Below are 25,135 nucleotides of genomic sequence, written 5' to 3'. Positions count from 1 at the left end.
CATGTGGTCTAAACATACAATAGGATATTATTCGACCTTAAAAAGGAATGAAATTGTGACACATGCCACAACATGAATGAACCTTAGGACATTATGCTAAGTAAAATAAGACCAAAGCACACTGTTAATTCCACTTACATAACATTCCTTAAAGTAGTCAAATTCATAGAGGCTGAAAGTGGTAGTGATTTCTAGGGACTGTAGGAGGGAATAATGGACAGTTACTATCTAGTAGGTACAGAGTTTGAGCTCTAGAAGATAAAGAGTTCTGGAAATGATTGATGGTGATGATTGCACAACAAGGTGATTGTATAAAATGCCCCTGAACTATATACTTAAAAAGGGTTGAAATGGTAAAGTTTATGTTGTATACATTTCACTACAAGTTTTTAATTAAAAAAAAAAAAGGATCTTCAAATATCTGAAGGCTGCTGCTATCATGGTCCCACAGAATAATCTCTGTAGTTAACACATCTGTTTCTTCAGTTGTTCCTCAGGTAACACAAATGGGATCTATCCTGGTCTCTCTGAGTGTTCTCCAGCCACTGAGAGCCCATTAAATCTGCAGGCCATAGACCTCAACATGACACTGACCAGTTAAGAACAGAAAAGGCCTATCACCTCTTTCAGTCTGTTTACTAAACAAATAATGTAGCCAAAGTTCCTACTGGTACACAGCAGGAGGGAATAGGGTGGAGAATACATCAGGAGAACAGAAAATAATGCAATATCTCTATCAGAGTTAAGTAAACTGAGTCACTGAGAGGAAAAGTTTAATATATTTCAGACCAAAGAGGGAAACCTAAAACCAACATAAGGGTCCCATTTTCCTCTCTGGTCTCACCAATTTTGAGTAGCCTGAAAGCCTACACAGAATCATAAAATCTCAGAGGACATCTAGTCCTTCCGATTTCTTCGTAATAAATGGTGATGTTACAACATGGCCCACAGGGGTCCACCTTTCTTAAGAAGCATTTAGGGTGCTTGTGAGGAGGATGACTCAGCCTCCTGCCCAGATTCATCAGAGAAGTATCATGAATAACTTGTATGGGTGATGTTATGGGTGTTATTCTTTCAGTGAATTTGGTACACACACTAAGAGTATCTCTGTTTGATTCATGAAGGTGACTCATCTGAGGAAGTTGACCTGACTATGGTTTATCAAGCAGCTTCTAATGGAGATGTCAATGCTCTGACTTCAGTAATTCGGGAAGACCCTTCCATCCTGGAATGCTGTGACAGTGAAGGTGAGCTATTTATGCATTTTGAATCCTGCAGGTTCCTGAAGGGTCTGCTCTATTCTTTTAGAGATGGCCTTCAGAGGTGAGCAATGTTAATAAAATTGCATATGACAAATCATTTTGATACTAGAGGGCCAAGGAGTATCCTGCCTGAGGCTGAAGGTCCCTTAGTAGTTTTTTTTTTAAGATTTATTTATTCATGAGAGACAGAGAGAGAGAGAGGAGCAGAGACACAGGCAGAGGGAGAAGCAGGCTCCGTGCAGGGAGCCCGATGTGGGACTCGATCCCAGGACTCCAGGATCACACCCTGGGCCAAAGGCAGGTGCTAAACCACTGAGCCACCCAGGGATCCCCTCTTAGTAGTTTTTTAAACGATGGTCTTGGACACAAATCTTCTAATTCTTCTATATCACCTGTATAATGAAGCCAGTTGGTTTGGTTTTCTTTCAACTTCTTTGTATGAATGACTAAAGTAGATAGGCCAAGTAGTTAAAAAAAAAGAAGTATGGAAAGAGGGCTATTTTTGGTAGCATTGGATGTTGGGAAAGTGTTACTATTAAAGCCAGAAAGCAAAGATTTGCTTCTCAGAAGATGGAGTAGATGTACTTTTTTTCTGTTCCTACTGCTAAATATAACTAAAAATCTTGGATGTTGTATATAATATAAACATAAGAACACACTGGAAAGTGGAAAGAAAATGACAGACTGGCTAGGACCATGGGACCTAAGGAATGACATGTTGGTAAGTTTCCTCGGTTTTCTTTATTGCTTCTTATATATCGTACTCGGAGTTAAAGAATCTAACAGCCCAGAAAGGCCAATAGTCACACACACACACACACACACACACACACACACACAAAGCCCCCAACAAAAGCCTGCTCTCTAGCCAAAGAACCAGGAATGGGACCACATAGCAAGACCAAAAACTTTCAGACAATAATGAGTCCACTCCAACCAAACATCACACAAATACAAACAAGCAAATAAAAACTTGTGGCCCTAGCCCTACCATTCCAACAAAGACCAAGTAGAGATCTTGGACCTCCACTCCAACTACTGAGCCTTCATCCCCATACCTGTCGAGGTAGTGTCAGAGGAAGCCTTTTTACAAATTAGTATTTTTACCACCACCCAGTAATGAAGAGTCTTCTCCCTTAGATGTCAATGGTAGCCAAATAGGACACCTGAACTTCTGATCCCACCTAGCAATAATAAGGTGACACATGCACCCCTACTTCCCCTTTGGAGGAGTGTCAGAGAAAGTCAGATAAAATAGAAGGTTTAAGTAAGATTAGGCAACTCAACACAATACCCCCAAATGTCCAGGTTTCAATAGCAAATCATTTGTCATATCAAGGAGCACTGGGTGTTATTCTGTATGTTGGCAAATTGAACACCAATAAAAAATAAATTTATTATTTAAAAAAAAAAGAAACAGGAATGAATGAAAAAAGACAATACCTACCAATACTGAAATAACAGATGTTAGAATTATCTGAAAGATTTTGAAGAGGCCATGAAAAAAGAAATGCTTCGATGAGCAATTACAAATGTGCTTGAACCAAATGAAAAAAAAAAGGAATCCTCAACAAAGAAATAACAGACATAAAGAAGAACAAATTGGAGAATTTTGAAACTAAGAAATACAATAATTATAATTAAAAATTCAATAGATAAGCTCAGCAGCAGAATGAGGAAGCAGAAGAAAGGATCAAGAAACTTGAAAATAGAATGACAGGAATCAGCTAGTCTGAATGAACAATTGAAAGAAAATGGGCTTAAAAAAAAAAATATCAAGAACCCGTGGGACTGTAACAAAAGTTCTCTCTTTGTTTTTTCTGTCCTAGTACTTGTGGAAAGTCATTAACGATTTTTAACCAGTGTACTTGTACCAATAAGAGCTGGGAGTCCCTTATCATGACAGCAAAATGTTTCATAAATGTATATAAATGTTTTATAAAGTGAGTAGTTGCCCCTAATTATCCATAGTAGTTTTATTTGTTTGTTTGTTTTTAAATCAGACTTACTTGACATATGTTTTGGGGCTAGAAATGGAAAATGAGGAGAAATGAATATTACCACTTGTATGATAATGCAAGATCCAGACTCTTTGGGTTCAATCCTAGCTTGTACGGCCCTTGAGTAGAAATGAATGTATGAAATCTTAAAATTTGTGGGGCACAGCTAAAGCAGTGTATGGCACTGAATACATTCATTAGAAAAAAGGAAAAGTATCAGTCAATAATCTAAGTTCTTATCCCAAGAATTTAGAAAAACAACAAAATAAACCAAAGAAAGAAAGAATAAAGAAAGAAGAGAAATCAATGGAATTAAAAACAGAAAACAATAAAGAAAATCAATGAAGCAAGGAACTGATTCTTTGAAAAAAAACCAATAAAATTGACAAAATTCTAGCAGTACTGACACAAAATGAAAGAAGTCACAAACTACCACTATCAAGAGTGAAACCAAAGATATCACTATAGAACCTATGGACATCTAACCAATAAAAAGGAACTACAACAACAACAAAAAAAAACTCTACGCACATAAATTTGACTATTTAGATGAATGGCTCGATTCCTCAAAAAAGGTAAACAACCACAATTCATCCTGTAGGAAATAGACTATTTGAATGTCCCTATAACTATTAAGGAAAGTATATTCATAATTTTTAAATTCCCAGAAAAAGAAAGTTTTAGGCCTAGATGTTTTCTCTGAAAACTTCAAACTTTTAAATAATAATTAATATTGATTCTAAATAACCTCTTCCAGAAAAAATGAGAAGGAAACTCTTCTCAGTTACATTTATGAAGCTAATTATTACCCTGACATTGAAAACAGGTGATATAAAAAGATGATATAAAAAAGTGAACCTAAAGACCAATACTCCTCATGAATGTAGATATAAAAAACCTTAGCAAAATGTTAGCAAATTTAAGTCAGTAATTTAGAACTAGAATTATATACCATGACCAAGTGGGATTTGTTATATGAATGTGTGATTTGGTATTTCAAAATCAATCGATGTAACCCATCATATTAACTAGCTAAAGAAGAAAAATCATATGATCATATCAATGAATGCAGAAAAGCATTTGAAAAAATTTTACACACATTGATGATCAAAAACTCAGAAAAATGGGAATAAAGGGGCACTTCCCCCATTTGATCTACAAAAGAAGAAATAAAACCCTAGAATTAACATTTTATTTAGTGGTAAAAAAGACTGAATACTTTGCCTCTAAAATCAGGAACAAAGCAAAGATGTCCACTCTTAATTATATTCAGCATAATAATGGAAGTTCTAGCCAGTGCAAAAAAAAGGTAAGAAAAGGAAATAAAAAGCATATCTATTGAAAATGAAAAAAACAAAACTTTCCCCTTTTGCACAGCTTGATTTTCCACGTAGAAAATCCTGAGAAGCTACCAAAAAAACGTCTACAACTCAATGAGTTCAGCAAGGTCACAGTGTGTAAGATCAATCCATAAAAACAAATTATATTCCTGTATAATAGAAGTGAATACATGGATATCACAATTAAAACTATAATACCGTTTGGGATGCCTGGGTGGCTCAATTGGTTAAGCGTCCAATTCTTGATTTCAGCTTAGGTCATTATCTTAGGGTCACAGGATCAAGCTCTGCATCTGGGTTCACACTCAGTGTGGAGCCTACTTAAGTTTCTCTCTTTCTCTCCCTCTGCCCCCCCCTAAAACAAAACAAAAAAACTACAATACCATTTAAAATTGCTCAACCAAAGAATACTTAGGTGTGAATATAACAAAATATGTACCAGATTTTATACCAAAAACTATAAAATGCTGATGACAGAAATCAAAAGAGATCTAAATAAATGGAGAGACATATCATGCTCATGGATTAGAAGGCTCAAGGTAGTAAATATTCAGTGCTTTTCAAATTCATATACAGGTTTAATTCAATTTCTATCAAACCCCAGCAAGATTTTTGTGTAGATATACACAAAATTATCTAAAATGTATATAGAAAGGCCAAAGATTTAGTAGAGTTAAATCAATTTTGAAAAAGAATAAAGTGGAAAGGAGAACTTAGGAAGATGGAAGAGTAGAGGAACCTTAGTTCACGCATCGCATGTTTACAACTAGGTATCATCCACATCCAAGTCAATAAACTGGAGAGTGATCCAAAGACTGGCATAACAAACTCCACAACTAAATATAGAGAAACTGCATCTGAAAGGTTAGGAAGGTCAGAAAGGCAGATGGAGCCTACCTGCAGGAGGGAGGGAGCTGCACATGGAGAGGACAGAGAAACAGGCCCTTACACGGGGAGCCACTCATGGAAGTCTGATCCCCATAACATTTTTTCCTTAAAAACCAGAGGGACTGGATTCTGCGAGTTTTTAAAACCAGTGGGACTTGGAGCCTAAAGCTTTAAAAGTCAGCTGACTCAGCTCTGGGTGAGCCAGGAGGGTGAGTGATAGCTGGGTTGCCACCCTTAAAGAATCAGCAGATTATATGGAGAAGCAACAACAACAACAACAACAACATATGGCACTTTACATAACAGCAGGGACAAGTGAAAGATCAGTTCATAGTGATTTCTGAAAATGAGAAAACTGGCAGCACCATTACCCCCACCCCACCCCGCCCCTCAGTATAAACACAGAGCCACCTGTGGGAGGTGGGGCTACATAGACACTTGGAGCCTTGGCCCGAGCTCAAGGCAAATTTTGTCAAAGTTGTGCACATGCCCTGCCCAGTGGCCAGGTACACAACTGCCACCCTGTGCCCCCACGCAGCCACAGCACTACACCCAGCCAACCACTTGCCTCCTGGTGCCAGGGCACAGCTTCCAGCCATCACAGCACTTCAGGACATCCAGATATGACTAATGGCCCAACACAAATTTTGCTAACACTGTCACCCCACTCCCAAGTTCCCCAGTGGGCATGCCCCCTCAGGGCTACCCTGCCTGGGTCCCGCTAATACCACAGAGAGTCATTGAAGACAACGATACTGAAAGGAAAATTAACTCAGACACAATACTCAAGGTATGAAGAGCACACACAGGATAGGGGTAACAGGGGACACTACACTGCAGGACACTCCAGGATCACCTTTTCATAAAGTTACTAGTTTCTTTTTTTTTTTAAGATTTTTTTATTTTATTATTTACTCATGAGACACACACACACACACACACAGAGGCAGAGATACAGGCAGAGGGAGAAGCAGGGAACCCAACGTGGGATTCGATCCCTGGTCTCCAGGATCAGGCCCTGGGCTGAAGGCGGCGCTAAACCACTGAGCCACCCAGGCTGCCCAAAGTTAACTACTTTTAAAAACAAAAAACATAGCTGACTTTCTTAACACAGAGAGACAGACACAGAGAGGCAGACAAAACAAAGACAGAAATTTATCCTAACTGAAAGAATAGGAAAAAGCTATGGCCAGAGATCTAAGTGAAACAAATTTAAGTAACATGCCTGATAGTTTAAAGCAATGATCATAAGGAGACTCACTGAACTTGAGAAAAGAGTGTAAGACATGAGTGAGACCCTTAATACAAAGATAAGGAATAAATCACAGACATAAAGGACTCATTAAATGAAATGAGAAATGCTCTTAATGGAATGAATAGCAGAATGGAAAAAACAGAGGAAGTAATTAGTGACCTAGAAGACAGTAATTAAAAGTAATCAAGCTGAACAAAAGAGAGAAAAAAGAATTGAACAAAACATAAATAGGCATAGGAACTCAGTGACTCCATTAAACATAGTAACATTTGTACTACAGGAGTCCCAGAAGAAGAGAGAGAAAAGGGGGCAGAAATTTTATTTGAAGAAATAATAGCTGAAAACTTCTCTAATTTGAGGAACAGATATCCAGATCCAGGACAGACAGAGAACTCCCATCAAAATAAACAAAAGCAGACCCACACCTAAACATATTGTAAATAAACTTGCAAGATATAGTGATAAAGAAAAAATCTTAAAAGCAGTAAGACAAAAGAAGCCAGTAACTTACAAGTGAAAGCCTATAAGGCTATCAGGAATTTTTTCAACAGCAACTTCCAGAAGGGAGTGGCATGATATATTCAGTATTGAATGCAAAAAATCTGCAGCCAAGAATGCTCTGTCTAGCAAAGTTATCAATCAGAATAGAAGGAGAGATAAAGATTTTTCCCCTGTAAGAAATATTAAAGGAAAAAAAAAGAAATATTAAAGGGGACTCTGTATGAAAAGGAGAGACCAAAAGTGACACTATAATGACAGGAAACACAAAAGCAGTAAAAATGAATATTTCTGTAAAGAAAATCAGTCAACAAACTCATAAAAAAAGATGTAAAACATAATAAAACGTGGGGAGAAGAAGAGAAAGGAATAGGTTCAAACTGAAATAACCATCAACTTAATATATACTGCTATATGCAGAAGTTATATACAAACCTAGATGTCAAGCCATATGTCAAAAACCACTAATAAACATGGAAAGAATAAAGAGAAAGAAATCCAAATATAGTATAAAGAAAATCAGCAAAACATGAAAGACAAGAAAGGATCAGAGAAAATCTTCAGAAACAACCACAAAACAAGTAATGAAATGGCAATAAATGCATATCTATCAATAATAACTTTGAATGTAAATGGACTAAACACTCCAATCAAAAGGCATAAGGTGACAGAATGGATAAAAAAATAAGACCCGGGGATCCCTGGGTGGCTCAGTGGTTTGGCACCTGCCTTCGGCCCAGGGTGTGATCCTGGAGTCCCAGGATCGAGTCCCGTGTTAGGCTCCCAGCATGGAGCCTGCTTCTCCCTCCTCCTGTGTCTCTGCCTCTCTCTCTCTCTCTCTCTCTCTCTCTCTCACATAAATAAATAAATAAATAAATAAATAAATAAATAAATAAATCTTTTAAAAAAAAATAAGACCCATCTATATGCTTCCTCTGAGAGACTCATTTCAGACCTAAAGAAACCTGAAGTTTGAAAGTGAGGGGATGGAGAAACATCTATCATGCAAACTGACATCAAAAGAAAGCCAGAGGAGCATCTGGGTACCTCAGTTGGTTAAGCATCTGCCTTTGGCTCAGGTCATGATCTCAGGGTCCTGGGATAGAGCCCTGCATCAGACTCTGCTCAGTAGGCAGTCTGCTTCTCCCTCTCACTATCCTTCTTTGCTCTCCCTTTCTCTCAGATAAATAAAATCTTTTTCAAAAAAGGCCAGAATAGCTATATATATATATATATATATCAGACAAATGAGACTTTGAAACAAAGACTGTTAACAACAAAGAAGGAAACTATATAATAATAAAGGGGACAGTCCAGCAAGAAGATTCAACAATTATTTATGCACCCACTATAGAAGCACCTATTAATAACAAACTGAAAGGAAACGATCAATAATATAATAATAGGAAGGGACTTTAACACCCTACCTACATCAGTGGTTAGATTATTTAAACAGAAAATCAACAATGGCTTTGAATGACATACTGGACCAGAAGGATTTAACAGATATATTTAGAACATTCCATCCTAAAACAGCAGAATACCCATTCTTCTTCAAGTGCACATGGAACATTCTCTGTACTATGCATCTTTTCTGACCACAATGCCATGAAACTAGAAGAACACATCTGGAAAGACCACAAATAATTGGAAGTTAAGTAACACAGTATTAAACAATAAATGTGCCAACCAGGAAATAAGTGAAAAATTAAGAAGGACATGGAAACAAATAAAAATGAAAACACAGTGGGCTGAAACCTTTGTGATGCAACAAAAGTGGCTCAAAGAGGGAAGCTTAGAGCAATGTAGGCCTACCTCAAGAAGCAAGAAAAATCTCAAATAAACAACCTAACCTTACGCCTGAAGGAACTAGAAAAAGAACAAAAAACAAAACCTAAAGTCAGCAGAAAGAAGGAAATAATAAATATTAGAGAAGAAATAAATGATATAGAAACTAAAAAAAAAAAAAACAGAACAGATCAATGAAACTAGGAGCTGATTCTTTGGGGGGAAAAATCAATAAAATTGACAAACCTCTAGCCAGACTTATCAAGAAGAAAAGAAAAAGGACTCAAATAAATAAAATCACAAATGAGAGAGGAGAAATAACAGCCAACACCGCAGAAATACAAACAACTATAAAAGAATATTATGAAAAACTATATGTCAACAAATTGGACAACTTGGAAGAAGTGGATAGATTCCTAGAAACATATAAACTACAAAAACTGAAACAAGAAGAAATAGAAAATTTGAACAGACCAATAAACCAGAAAAGAAATTGAATCAGTATTCAAAAAATACCCGAGAAACAAAAATCCAGGACCAGATGGCTTCACAAGTGAATTCTACCAAACATTTAAACAAGAGTTAATACCTATTCTCCTAAAAATGAGTGGGAAATATCAGAAAGGGAGACAGAACATGAGAGACTCCTAACTCTGGGAAACGAACTAGGGGTGGTGGAAGGGGAGGTGGGCGAGGGGTGGGGGTGACTGGGTGACGGGCACTGAGGGGGGCACGTAATGAGATGAACACTGGGTATTATTCTATATGTTGGCAAATTGAACACCAATAAAAAATAAATTTATAACAAAATAAAATTTAAAAATACCTATTCTCCTCAAACTATTCCAAAAACTGGAAAAGGAAGGAAAACTTCCAGATTCATTCTATGAAGCCAGCATTATCCTGATACCAAAACCTGATAAAGACACCACTAAAAAAGAGAACTACAGGCCAAAATCCCTGATAAACATAGATGCAAAAATCCTCAATAAAATACTAGTAAACCAAGGGTACCTGGGTGGCTCAGTAGTTGAGTGTTTCTGCCTTCAGCTCAGTGCGTGATCCTGGAGTCCTGGGATTGAGTCCCAGATGGGCTCCCTGTGGGGAGCCTGTTCCTCCCTCTGCCTGTGTCTCTGCCTCTCTCTGTGTGTCTCTCATGGATAAGTAAAATCTTAAAAAAAAATACTAGTGAACCAAATTCAACAATATTTTTAAAAATCATCCACAATTAAGTGGATTTACTCCTGGGTTGCAAGGGTGGTTCAATATTCACAAATCAATCAATGTGATACATCATGTCAATAAGAGGAAGTATAAGAACCATATGATCATTTCATTAGATGCAGAAAAAGCATTTGACAAAGTACCATTCATGATAAAAAATCCTCAAAAAAGTAGGTTTAGAGGGAACATACCTCAACATAATAAAGGCCATCTATGGGAAATCCTAAACATCATCCTCAATGGGGAAAAGCTGAGTTTTTCCTCTAAGGTCAGAAATAAGACAAGTATGTCCATTCTCACCACTTCTCTTGCACACAGTACTAAAAGTCTCAGCTACAGCAATCATATGAGAAAAAGGAATGTAGGTTAACCAAATCAGTAAGGAAGAAGTAAAAATGTTCCCTATTTGCAGATGACATCATAGTATATATAGAAAGCTCTACCAAAGACTCCACCAAAAAAACTGTTAAAACTGTTACATGAATTCAGTAAAGTTGCAGAGTACAAGATCAATGGACAGAAATCTGGTGCATTTCTCTACACCAATAATGAAACACCCAGAAAGATAAATTAAGGTAGCAGTCCCATTTACAATTGTACCAAAAACAATGAGATACCTAGGAATAAACCTAACCAAAGAAGTAAAAGACCTGAGGTCTGAAAACCATTAAACACTGATGAAAGAAATTGAAGATGACACATAGAAATGGAAAGCCATTCCATGCTCATGGATGGGAAGAAAAAATATTGTTTAAATGTTCACACTACCCAAAACAGTCTACACATTTAATGCAATCCTTATCAAAATAGCAACAGCATTTTTCACAGAACTAGAACAAATAATTCTAAAATTTATATGGAACCACAAAATACCCTGAATAGCCAAAGCAATCTGGAAAACGAAAAAACAAAGCTGGAGGCATCATAATTCTTGACTTCAAGTTATATTACAAAGCTATAGTCATCAAAATAGTCTAGTACTGGCACAAAAATAGACATATATCTCAACAGAACAGAATAGAAAATCCAGAAATGGACCCACAACTATGTGGTCAGTTAATCTTTGACAAAGCAGGAAAGAATATCCAATGGGAAAGGGATAGTCTCTTTAACAAATGGTATTGGAGGAACGCCTGGATGGCTCAGCGGTTGAGCGTCTGCCTTTGGCTCAGGGCATGATCCTGGGGTCCCGGGATAGAGTCCCACATCAGGTTTCCTGCATGGAGCCTGCTTCTCCTCTCTCTTCCTATGTTTCTGCCTCTCTCTGTGTGTCTCTCATGAATAAATAAATAAATTCTTTTAAAAACAAAAAACCAAATGGTGTTGGAAACACTAGATAGCAACATGCAAAAGAAAGAAGCTGGATCACTTTCTTATACCATATACAAAAATATATTCAAAATGGATTAAAAACCAAAATGTAAATTGTTGAAGATAGGCAATAACCTTTTTGACATTGGCTGTAGCAACTTTTTCCTAGGTAGGTCTCCTTTGACAAGGGAAACAAAAGCAAAAATAAACTATTAGGACCATATCAAAATAAAAACTTTTGCACAGTGAATCCACAAAACTGAAAGGAAGCCTATGAATGGGAAAGATATTTGCAAATGACATATCTGATAAAGGGTTAGTATACAAAATATATAAAGAACTTATAAAACTCAGCACCTAAAAAACAAATAATCCAATTTAAAAACGAAAAGAAGACATGAACAGACATTTCTCCAAAGACTTAGACATGGCCAACTGACACATGAAAAGCTGTTCATCTTCGCTTATCATCAGGGAAATACAAACCAAAACTACAATGCAGTATCACCTCACACCTTTCAGAATGGCTAAAATCAACAACAGAAGATACAACAGATATTGGTGAGGATGTGGAGAAAAAGGACTCTCGTGTACTGTTGGTAGAAATGCAAAGTGATGCAGCCACTATGAAGCAAAGTATGGAGGTTGGTTCATTCTAGGCCTTTTTCGGTTCATTTGTCCCTCAAAAAAGTTAAAATTAGAACTACCCTATGATCTGCAAAAATGCAAAAACACTAATTCAAAGGAATACATGCCCCTATGTTTATAGCAACATTATTACAGTAGCCAAGATATGGAAGCAGCCCAAGTTTCCATCAATACATGAATGGATAGAGATGTGGTGTGTGTGTGTGTGTGTGTGTGTGTGTGTGTCAAAAAAGGCCAGAATAGCTATATATATATATATATATCAGACAAATGAGACTTTGAAACAAAGACTGTTAACAACAAAGAAGGAAACTATATAATAATAAAGGGGACAGTCCAGCAAGAAGATTCAACAATTATTTATGCACCCACTATAGAAGCACCTATTAATAACAAACTGAAAGGAAACGATCAATAATATAATAATAGGAAGGGACTTTAACACCCTACCTACATCAGTGGTTAGATTATTTAAACAGAAAATCAACAATGGCTTTGAATGACATACTGGACCAGAAGGATTTAACAGATATATTTAGAACATTCCATCCTAAAACAGCAGAATACCCATTCTTCTTCAAGTGCACATGGAACATTCTCTGTACTATGCATCTTTTCTGACCACAATGCCATGAAACTAGAAGAACACATCTGGAAAGACCACAAATAATTGGAAGTTAAGTAACACAGTATTAAACAATAAATGTGCCAACCAGGAAATAAGTGAAAAATTAAGAAGGACATGGAAACAAATAAAAATGAAAACACAGTGGGCTGAAACCTTTGTGATGCAACAAAAGTGGCTCAAAGAGGGAAGCTTAGAGCAATGTAGGCCTACCTCAAGAAGCAAGAAAAATCTCAAATAAACAACCTAACCTTACGCCTGAAGTAGCTAGAAAAAGAACAAAAAACAAAACCTAAAGTCAGCAGAAAGAAGGAAATAATAAATATTAGAGAAGAAATAAATGATATAGAAACTAAAAAAAAAAAAACAGAACAGATCAATGAAACTAGGAGCTGATTCTTTGGGGGGAAAAATCAATAAAATTGACAAACCTCTAGCCAGACTTATCAAGAAGAAAAGAAAAAGGACTCAAATAAATAAAATCACAAATGAGAGAGGAGAAATAACAGCCAACACCGCAGAAATACAAACAACTATAAAAGAATATTATGAAAAACTATATGTCAACAAATTGGACAACTTGGAAGAAGTGGATAGATTCCTAGAAACATATAAACTACAAAAACTGAAACAAGAAGAAATAGAAAATTTGAACAGACCAATAAACCAGAAAAGAAATTGAATCAGTATTCAAAAAATACCCGAGAAACAAAAATCCAGGACCAGATGGCTTCACAAGTGAATTCTACCAAACATTTAAACAAGAGTTAATACCTATTCTCCTAAAAATGAGTGGGAAATATCAGAAAGGGAGACAGAACATGAGAGACTCCTAACTCTGGGAAACGAACTAGGGGTGGTGGAAGGGGAAGTGGGCGAGGGGTGGGGGTGACTGGGTGACGGGCACTGAGGGGGGCACGTAATGAGATGAACACTGGGTATTATTCTATATGTTGGCAAATTGAACACCAATAAAAAATAAATTTATAACAAAATAAAATTTAAAAATACCTATTCTCCTCAAACTATTCCAAAAACTGGAAAAGGAAGGAAAACGTCCAGATTCATTCTATGAAGCCAGCATTATCCTGATACCAAAACCTGATAAAGACACCACTAAAAAAGAGAACTACAGGCCAAAATCCCTGATAAACATAGATGCAAAAATCCTCAATAAAATACTAGTAAACCAAGGGTACCTGGGTGGCTCAGTAGTTGAGTGTTTCTGCCTTCAGCTCAGTGCGTGATCCTGGAGTCCTGGGATTGAGTCCCAGATGGGCTCCCTGTGGGGAGCCTGTTCCTCCCTCTGCCTGTGTCTCTGCCTCTCTCTGTGTGTCTCTCATGGATAAGTAAAATCTTAAAAAAAAATACTAGCGAACCAAATTCAACAATATTTTTAAAAATCATCCACAATTAAGTGGATTTACTCCTGGGTTGCAAGGGTGGTTCAATATTCACAAATCAATCAATGTGATACATCATGTCAATAAGAGGAAGTATAAGAACCATATGATCATTTCATTAGATGCAGAAAAAGCATTTGACAAAGTACCATTCATGATAAAAAATCCTCAAAAAAGTAGGTTTAGAGGGAACATACCTCAACATAATAAAGGCCATCTATGGGAAATCCTAAACATCATCCTCAATGGGGAAAAGCTGAGTTTTTCCTCTAAGGTCAGAAATAAGACAAGTATATCCATTCTCACCACTTCTCTTGCACACAGTACTAAAAGTCTCAGCTACAGCAATCATATGAGAAAAAGGAATGTAGGTTAACCAAATCAGTAAGGAAGAAGTAAAAATGTTCCCTATTTGCAGATGACATCATAGTATATATAGAAAGCTCTACCAAAGACTCCACCAAAAAAACTGTTAAAACTGTTACATGAATTCAGTAAAGTTGCAGAGTACAAGATCAATGGACAGAAATCTGGTGCATTTCTCTACACCAATAATGAAACACCCAGAAAGATAAATTAAGGTAGCAGTCCCATTTACAATTGTACCAAAAACAATGAGATACCTAGGAATAAACCTAACCAAAGAAGTAAAAGACCTGAGGTCTGAAAACCATTAAACACTGATGAAAGAAATTGAAGATGACACATAGAAATGGAAAGCCATTCCATGCTCATGGATGGGAAGAAAAAATATTGTTTAAATGTTCACACTACCCAAAACAGTCTACACATTTAATGCAATCCTTATCAAAATAGCAACAGCATTTTTCACAGAACTAGAACAAATAATTCTAAAATTTATATGGAACCACAAAAGACCCTGAATACCCAAAGCAATCTGGAAAACGAAAAAACAAAGCTGGAGGCATCATAATTCTTGACTTCAAGTTATATTACAAAGCTATAGTCATCAAAATAGTCTAGTACTGGCACAAAAATAGACATATATCTCAACAGAACAGAATAGAAAATCCAGAAATGGACCCACAACTATGTGGTCAGTTAATCTTTGACAAAGCAGGAAAGAATATCCAATGGGAAAGGGATAGTCTCTTTAACAAATGGTATTGGAGGAACGCCTGGATGGCTCAGCGGTTGAGCGTCTGCCTTTGGCTCAGGGCATGATCCTGGGGTCCCGGGATAGAGTCCCACATCAGGTTTCCTGCATGGAGCCTGCTTCTCCTCTCTCTTCCTATGTTTCTGCCTCTCTCTGTGTGTCTCTCATGAATAAATAAATAAATTCTTTTAAAAACAAAAAACCAAATGGTGTTGGAAACACTAGATAGCAACATGCAAAAGAAAGAAGCTGGATCACTTTCTTATACCATATACAAAAATATATTCAAAATGGATTAAAAACCAAAATGTAAATTGTTGAAGATAGGCAATAACCTTTTTGACATTGGCTGTAGCAACTTTTTCCTAGGTAGGTCTCCTTTGACAAGGGAAACAAAAGCAAAAATAAACTATTAGGACCATATCAAAATAAAAACTTTTGCACAGTGAATCCACAAAACTGAAAGGAAGCCTATGAATGGGAAAGATATTTGCAAATGACATATCTGATAAAGGGTTAGTATACAAAATATATAAAGAACTTATAAAACTCAGCACCTAAAAAACAAATAATCCAATTTAAAAACGAAAAGAAGACATGAACAGACATTTCTCCAAAGACTTAGACATGGCCAACTGACACATGAAAAGCTGTTCATCTTCGCTTATCATCAGGGAAATACAAACCAAAACTACAATGCAGTATCACCTCACACCTTTCAGAATGGCTAAAATCAACAACAGAAGATACAACAGATATTGGTGAGGATGTGGAGAAAAAGGACTCTCGTGTACTGTTGGTAGAAATGCAAAGTGATGCAGCCACTATGAAGCAAAGTATGGAGGTTGGTTCATTCTAGGCCTTTTTCGGTTCATTTGTCCCTCAAAAAAGTTAAAATTAGAACTACCCTATGATCTGCAAAAATGCAAAAACACTAATTCAAAGGAATACATGCCCCTATGTTTATAGCAACATTATTACAGTAGCCAAGATATGGAAGCAGCCCAAGTTTCCATCAATACATGAATGGATAGAGATGTGGTGTGTGTGTGTGTGTGTGTGTGTGTGTGTGTGTGTCTGTGTGTCTGTGTGTATACACATATATATGTATATATATACATATATATTTTTTATTATTGAATTTTGATTTGCCAACATATAACACCCAGTGCTCATCCCATCAAGTGCCCTCTTCAGTGCCCATCACCCAGTTACCCCATCCCCCTACCCGCCTCCCCTTCCACTACCCTTTGTTCATTTCCCAGAGTTAGGAATCTCTCATGTTTTGCCACCCTCTCTAATTTTTCCCAATCATTTTCCCTCCTTTCCCTTATAATACCTTTCACTATTTCTTATATTCCCCGAATGAGTGAAACCATATGATGATTGTCCTTCTCCAATTGACTTACTTCACTCAGCCTAATACTATATATATATATCACATCTTCTCTACCCATTCATCTCTCTATATATAATATGTATATATATATGAATATTATTCAGCTGTAAAAAAGAATGAAATCTTGCCATTTGTAACAACATGGACAGAGCTAGAGAATATAATGCTAAGTGAAATAAGTCAGTTAGAGAAAGACAAATACCATATGATTTCACTCATATGTGGAATTTAAGAAACAAAAGAAATGATCAAAGGGGGGGGAAAGAGAGACAAATCAAGAAACAGACTCTTAAATACAGAGAATACACTGATGGTTATCAGAGGAGAGCTGGGTGGGGGGATGGGTTCAAAAGGTGATGATGATTAAGGATGCACTGATTGTGACGGGCACCAAGTGAAGTGTTGAATCACTATACTATACACCTGCGTCTAATATCACACTGTATCTTAACTAGCTGGAATTAAAATAAAAAAAATTTTTTTAAATAATAAAGCAGGAGAAATCAGTCTGCCAAATTTCAAGACTTATTGTATAGCTAAGGAATCAAGACTATGTGGTAATGGCTGAGGGATACACACATAGATTAATGGAAAAGAAGAAAAAATCAGAAATAAACTCATACAAATATACTCAACTGATTACTGACAACAGTGCAGATGTAATTCAGAGTGGAAGAAAGCCTCTTCAACAAATGGTGCTAGAGCAATTCAACACTGGCAAACAAAAAAAGAGAGAGAGAGGGAAGGAGGGAGGGTGGTAGAGAGGGAGGAAAGGGGGAAAAAGGAGAGAGGAAGAAATAAAGAGGAACTGTCACAACTTTTTAAGACAAAAGCTTCACTGCTGCTTTTACTCAAAGAGCATTAGAAGGGGGCGATTTGCAGATAAACTGGATTATCAGCGCAGTCTTTCGGGGAAAACAGCAGTCCTGCCATTTGTCCATTTTCAGGGATCTCCTAGGGTCCTAGCTTGCAGTTCACTGGAAGAAGGTGGAACCACCAATGATAAGACACGTAAACAAGTCTCAGCTTGGCAAGGGACTGTTTGTGAGATTTGGTTTCTTCACCTAAAGGAGTGGGAAGCCCCTGGATCCTGTCTCATCAGGCAGGCCTACGAGTTAATCAGAATGTGTGATTTCAGCTCCGTTTTTATTCATAAAGAAAACACATGAGGAGCCAAATGCTTTGGCCTATATTAATAACCAAAACAGAAGTATTTCAGCAAAGGTAGACCCTTTTCTCAAGAATGTGTACAAGCCAAAGCTAGACTGCCATCACTGCCCTTTATCATCCACCACCTCTAATAAAAGTCTGTTGGACCTGTCTGCCTGGCTGGAGTTGCTTTCTAGACACTTCCAGATTCTACATTGTTCAGGCCAAGCCAGGATAAAACTGCCTGTTATGTCCCAGATTGTGCTGATTCTCGAGGTAGTAAAGAGGCATTTTTTTAATCATTGGTACAAAATATTTTAATCAACCAATTACTGCAAAATTATGGAAGATTTAATAGAGCCAGAAAAAAATACATAGTTTTTATAAATGTAGCAACAATGATTTTCATTTCTCTTGAGTCCCGTGTAGCTCAACAGCTGGGTTTGTGTTGAGGACAGCTCCTTTATCTATGAAGAGCATAATAAGTGAACAGGTAAATAAAGTTTGCCCATAAATTTCACAAATCAAATATTAAAAGCTGATGAAATATCTCATTCCAGGATGCACACCCTTGATGCATGCAGTTTCTGGACGTCAAGTGGACACAGTGAAGCTGTTGTTGAAGATGGGTGCCAATATTAACATGCAGGATGCTTATGGCCGCACGAGTCTATGCCTGGCAACCTATCTGGTACCCACAATGTTTCTGTGGTGGTCAAGGAGTGGGGAGGGCAGAATGTGTTGTTATGGGGTCCCCCTTTGCAGAAAAGTATTCTTGGATTTATGCACCTAGCCAGCGGAAGTAGAAGCTGAAGCTTTGCTCCAATCATTTCTGACAATTACAGCACTACAAAGATTTGGTTTTGTGGATCTCAGTCATTTTGGATCATCCTAACAATCCTTCAAGATAGAGGTGACATTGCCATTATGGATATATTATTATTTTCCATCTTGATTGCATCAGAATTTGCCTTGGGGCATTTCTGGAATACTTGGTACTACTTCTAAGAATGCAGTCTGCTAATACGCAGTGAGTGGTGGCCCTTGAAGCTGAAGTAACATTGCAGAGTAAGATGAGTTGAGTGGTAGCTGGAGAATATGGGGATATTGAGAGCTGGGAAAAGTGAGGGGTGGCAGTAGGGGAGAAATATCAGACTATTAAGGGGCAATACCAAGCGTAGGACTCAATCTACAATCAGTACTCACTATGAAAATTGTATAGAGAGAAATCAAGAGATTTCAGTTCAGCATTCCCCAACATTAGAACAAGCTTGGTAATCCTTGCTGGAAATCTTCAAGCCCCTCTCTTTTCAGATCCTCCATGCAATCCTTCTAGGGAACTCCATGGCTACATTAAATCTAGGGCAAGCAAGTTCTTAGCACCACACATGGATCATCATTCTCCTTCACCTCCAGTGAGGCTCCTGGAAACCCTTGCTATAACTATTGTTGCTACCAAAGCAGATTCTTGGATTTGCTATTGCTTCCCATTGACAGTGGTGGGTTTGCCCTGGGCAAGCCCCACTGTGTCCTGCAGCTGCCCTGCTGAAGTAGGCACATGTCCTTTCCCCACACACCACACCTTCCTGCCATGAAGTAGCATAGATTACATTGAGGCATTGCCTAATTCTTACAGAGACTTTCTTTAGAAACTACTTTTTCTTTTTCTATTTGCATGTCCCCTTTCTCCAGGACTTAGACATGAAAGTGGGAAGAATTTTTCAAAGTATTGCAATACTTGTTTCAAATACACTTTCCAGGAGTACACCCTAGACTTCCTGAGTCAGACACCGTGAGCAGACATGGGTAGAGGGTGGGAAGGAGGTGTCTGCATGTTAAACAAACCTCCCTGGGTATTTTTATACCCAATCAAGTTTGAAAACCACTGGCCTATGAGTATTAGATGGAGTCTCATATCTCAGAGAGACACAGGAATGCCCTCTCAGCCCCTTTCCCAATAGCCCAGCATGTCCTAATAACTGCTCCTGCTATGGATTTTATTTGTTTTTTGTTTTCCTGGTATCCGAGCTGAGGAAAGACAAATTTTGGATCAAGCATGGAGGAAGAGAATAGTGATGGTTTCTAAAGTTGACTGCTACTTGTGTAGGGAATAGACTGAAACCAAGCTGCACTTCATTCAAAATTCTGAAGTTTAAGGACTGAGAAGAGGTATCCTGTAGATCGCCTAGATCTGTAGTGAGCCTAAAGAGAGAGGTGCCACCTTTGCAGACAACTCTTTCTAAGGAGCTACCTGAGGGAAGTATGCCTGCACGACAGGATGTAGTATCACTCTCTTAATGATGCCCCCTCTTCTTTGTGGTAACCCAAGGAAGGACCCCACCCTGTTTCTTCTGTGGCTCCCTGGGAAGGGTGAGGGTTGGTCCTGAGGATTGCACCATGGAGCCCACCACTCCCTTCTAGCAGCGTTTGAATTCAAATATTAAAGAGAAACTTGGCAAAAAGGGCACTTAGAAATTGTCTGTCACAGCTCCAAACCTAGTATACAAATATACTTACCGTGGATATGTAAGCTTAGGCAAATCACTTGACTTCTTTGTACCTCCTTCCTCATTTGTAAAATGTAGTAAAAATAATATCCCACATTTATCACAAGAGAAAAAGAAACACATGTGGAACTACGCAGCACACAGTGAGTAAAAAATGTACTTGTTGGTTCTAAACAGTGACCATTGGTTTCAATTGTATTCAGTGATTTTCTGATTTCTGAAGAAAAAAAGAAAACCACATACACATAGTTCCAGGAAATGTTGCAAAATGATTAAAATGTTTCAAACCCTCCCCCATCAGAAGATCTGTTTTTCAAAAACTGTAAAACTTAGGCAACTCTCAAATTTGTCCAGCATGCCTTTCTTGTGGGTCTCTGGGTCATATTTTTTCCTTTTAATCAGAGATTTTGATGACTTGGACCTTAGAAACTAAAACCAGATTTAATACATTAGTGAACTGTAACTCAAGGCTGAAAAACATTTGCTTCTATTTAAGACTTAGATATTATTAGCCAATTTAAAACAATATTCAATATTAGAACCTATGAGAATGTGCTTTTACTGAAAGATTTGTTTTCCAGACTTTCCAGAACCATAAGTTTCTTTTCTTATTATCTCTCTTCTCCACTAATTTAGTAACACTTTCATTGTTTCCGGTATTGTGAGGGAAAATCAGTAATTTTTTTCATCTGACTGCGTAGTCTTGATGCTTAACTATATAGGAATGGAGAATGGCAGGAGAGAGAGATAATATATTATTCTTCATAATAATAGCCTCATCTACTTAATATGCCTACTTACAATTGAATAAGTAACTCCAATGGCTCTAGATGAATGTAGGAGGCATACTTCTTGGCCAAGTTGATTATCAGTAGGGTTGAGTCCATTAAGGTAGTATAGAACAGAAAGAGAATGAGAACTAGCCTGCCATTTTATCTGCTCTTTGAAATGAGACAAGCATGAGGTGCAGTAATACTATTCTCAATCTGGAGAATTAGTGGACAGAAGAGAGTTCACATAAAGTTTCTTGAGAAATTCATAGTGAGTGAAACACAGCAATCCTGGTGATACCCCCATATTCAGCATCAGAAAAATTGGTCAACAAGATGGCAGGGTCCGAGCCATTGAACTAGGGCTCAGGTTAGGATTCTAGACATTGGGAAAAGACATACTATAATAAGCAAAATATTATCCTTGTGGTTAATAGAAAGGGAACTTGGAAAAGTGGACCAAAGCTTGTTTATCAGATATAGATAAACTGAGACATAGAGTAAAGGCTAGAACTCAAGAATGACATAGGAGCCCAATTTTTGGAATTGGATCATGGCACCTGTGTCAGACCATTGACAAGCATGATTTGGAGCTAAGCCCATAGAATGAGAAGGCTAGAGGTACCATGTGCCACATTTAGTCCCAGAAACTCAGTATAAAAGTGAAAAACAGCAAGTAAGAAATGGGGAATGGGAGACAGATAAGGGAATCTAGGAAACTCAGGAATCCACACCTCAAGACCGTTAGTCCTCTGTTGAAGTGCCTAAATTGGAGTTGTGATCCTGAGCCACTTCAAATAAAATAAAATATGTTTTTAGCCATACCAAAGAAGAAAGAGAAAGAAAATTAGAGAAAGCTTGTTGGTCTATGTTATACCAAGCTGTGTTATATAATGACACAGTTGCTCTTGTATTTCAGGGTTGGCTGGAAGGCTGTGTGAGTCTGCTTAGAAATGGTGCCAAGCACAATATCCCAGATAAAAATGGCCGTCTGCCACTGCACGCTGCCACTGCTGAGCCTGATGTGAGGTAAGTAGCCAGGTTCACACAATGTTCACATTGGGAGGGACTTAACTTGGATTAAAATGTCACTTAATCAACCCTCTTCAGTGAATAAAAACAAAACCCATCCAGTTTTATTGACATTGTAGTGGACAGGACCACATCTCGGTAAATCAAAATACCCTGGAAGATTCTTAAGCTCTATTCTCATTCCCCTCTTATTGAATAAAACCCTTTTCTTCTAATCTCTGATTTAAGAAATCCTATTTTTCATCAACTGAATTCTTATATTCATTCATTTAATCAGGCATTTATTGATTCAATTAATGTTGAGTGCTTATCATGGACCAACTGCTATTGTATGCCCTAGGGGTTCCCAGTAAGCATTACAGCATCTCTGACCTCACAGAGCTTACATTCTAGTGAAGGAGCTAAGTGGCACACTAGCAAACAAATAAATAGGATAATCTCAAAATGAATAGGATAATTTCAAATAGTGAGAAGGGGAGTGGAAGAACACTGACTGGACTCTGAAGTCAGAGTCATGCCAACATTCATTTTTAATATTCATTTATTTATTTTAGAGAGAGTGAGCAGAGGAAGAGGCAGAGAGAGAAGGAGAGAACCCCCAAGGAGACACTCCACTGAGTATGGAGCCTGATGTAGGGCTTATGCCAGGACCCTGAGATCATGACCTCAAAATCAAGAGTTGGATGCTTAACCAACTGAGGCACCCAGATGCCCCCAAAGTCATGCCAATATTTGTTGGTTGGAAGGAGGCAAGGGACCCAGCAAAGTAGAGTGACACAGGGAAATGAGTGAGTTAGAAAGAAAACCAGGTCAGTGAGTTGCAGGGAGCTGTATGAAGAAATATATTCAAGTAAGTTAGATGATCAAGAGGGTCACATTTTTGTAAGACAATTGAGCAATATAGGAAAAAGTTTTGTCCAGACTAAGTGTAGCTTCCCCAATTCTGTATCTAAAAGGCCTCAGTCTACAATCTTTCAAAAGCCCCTTGGAGCACCTAATAACAGCATTTCCCACTGTGGCATCAGCAACATTCTGGGCACTTCCTTAACCTCTGTAGCACAGAACATGCCTCTGATAGGAATTTAGGATTCCCCAGAGCTAAGCGCAGGCCAGCACCACAGGGGTGCATTCTGGGAGCCTCATCCTCTAGACCCTGTGTCCAAAACTAAACCTAAGGCTCTGTGGGGGTTCATGAGACCAAGGTTGAGAGGTAACTTGATTTCTTCATTTCACTCTGTTTTACACTAAAAGGCTCTGGGAAATTCCAGAACTATTCCCAACTAAGCATTGCCTCTTATTATCATTGGATTATATCCAGGAATAAAAAAAAAAAACAAAAAAAACTAGGATTTACTCAAAGCCAACGAAACAAGGAAGTTTAGAGAAGAAATAGCAAGCTCAGAGCTAACAATCAATAGACATCATAAAGGGATGACTCTCTTTTGATGAACTGGGAAAAAGAAAGAATGAATTTTCTGGACAACCCACAAAAATAGTCACAAAATCACACTGTTTTCCCAAGAATAATCTTTTAAAAATATATTTAAAATGTACCTTTAAGGGATCCCTGGGTGGCGCAGCGGTTTGGCGCCTGCCTTTGGCCCAGGGCGTGATCCTGGAGACTCGGGATCGAATCCCACGTCGGGCTCCTGGTGCATGGAGCCTGCTTCTCCCTCTGCCTATGTCTCTGCCTCTCTCTCTCTCTGTGTATGACTATCATAGATAAATAAAAATTAAAAAAAAAATAAAATATACCTTTAAGACTGTTCTGCCTTGATTGGCTCTATTTGGTCTTACCTGCCTCACTGAGCAGTCATTTCAAAATTTGCCTGATTCTAGAAGATAAATGCCTTTCTTGTGGTGATTATAGCATTTGTAACAAATTAAACCCAAAGCTTCCATATTTTAACACAAGAAATTCTTTGTCCAATGTAGGTGTTCCTAGTTTGGGTGTGGCTCCCCTCCACATGGTAACTCAGGGATCTAAGTTTCTTCCATCTTATGGCTCCACCATCCTCTAGGATCACAGAATCCTCTTTGTTCAGCCTGGAAACGTGGAAATAGTAGTGTGGAGAAGCCCTCCTTGTTTCTTTAAAATCTCAGCCTTTGATATAATTCACTTTAGATCATATTCTTTTAATAAGGACTAGTCATTTACCACACTGGTCCTATGCCACACCTGGGTATAAGGAGCACTTGGGAATATAGAATCCATCTCCTGGCAATGGCTCCAATACAAGAAATGGGGTAATGAATTTTGGTGGAAAGCTGACTCTGTCATGCCATTGCACCGGATGGGTAAACTAAGCTTTGTCAGTCAAAATCACACTCAAGGTCAATTTGGTCAGTTGATGAGGCTCATCATCTCGAATCACTGCAGTAATAAATTGAAAACCAATCCAACTGTACTTCCTCTTTTGTGGACATATTAATCTATTGCTTATTACGCCCAGCAGTTGCCCTAGACTCTCTAGGATCTACATTACATCACTATAACAGAGATAACACAGAGTTGCAGTTTCCCCTTCTCTTGAAATTATACCTAGTGACCCAGCCACCACCTTCGGAAGAGCTGAAGCCAGAAAAATAAACATCCTTCTATGTGCTGATGATATAGTTTTATTGTCCTAAATGGACACTTAGCTGATTCTGGAAGATAATATTCTGCTTGAGTTATGATAATACTAACTGTGGTAACTAGGAAAACCCAAAGGTTAATGTTAAGTATTCCAAAATCAAAATCATCATTTCTGATAAATGTTCTCCAGAAATGAATTGGGTTAAACCTCAACAACCCATATAGCAAAGCAATTGGCTTTGTTACCTAGAGAACATTTAGAAACTAACTTGCCTTAAAGAATTCCCTATGGAATTATATTGCTTAAAATGAGATATTTTATCATTGTTTTATGAGAAATG

General features: G+C 37.8%; 1 protein-coding gene across 35 annotated transcripts in view; it reads left to right on the top strand.

Annotated features, from left to right (window-relative positions):
- The window catches only part of ANKRD55 (ankyrin repeat domain 55), a 519,390-nt gene that overhangs the window by 447,621 nt on the left and 46,634 nt on the right, over positions 1–25,135 (top strand). For 34 of the 35 annotated variants that reach the window (XM_041765900.1, XM_041765901.1, XM_041765882.1 and 31 more), the window contains 3 exons: positions 1,125–1,247; positions 18,468–18,598; positions 22,104–22,213. In XM_041765900.1, coding sequence (XP_041621834.1) covers positions 1,125–1,247; positions 18,468–18,598; positions 22,104–22,213 — 364 coding nt within the window. Of the gene's footprint in view, positions 1–1,124; positions 1,248–1,932; positions 1,984–18,467; positions 18,599–22,103; positions 22,214–25,135 lie in introns of those variants that run through there. The other variant, XM_041765902.1, reaches the window with a different exon arrangement.

This window comes from Vulpes lagopus, chromosome 8 (genome assembly GCF_018345385.1).
Source record: "Vulpes lagopus strain Blue_001 chromosome 8, ASM1834538v1, whole genome shotgun sequence".
Taxonomy (NCBI): domain Eukaryota; kingdom Metazoa; phylum Chordata; class Mammalia; order Carnivora; family Canidae; genus Vulpes; species Vulpes lagopus.
The sequence above is the reverse complement of the archived record's forward strand: the minus strand, read 5'-3'. Positions and strand labels throughout refer to the sequence as shown.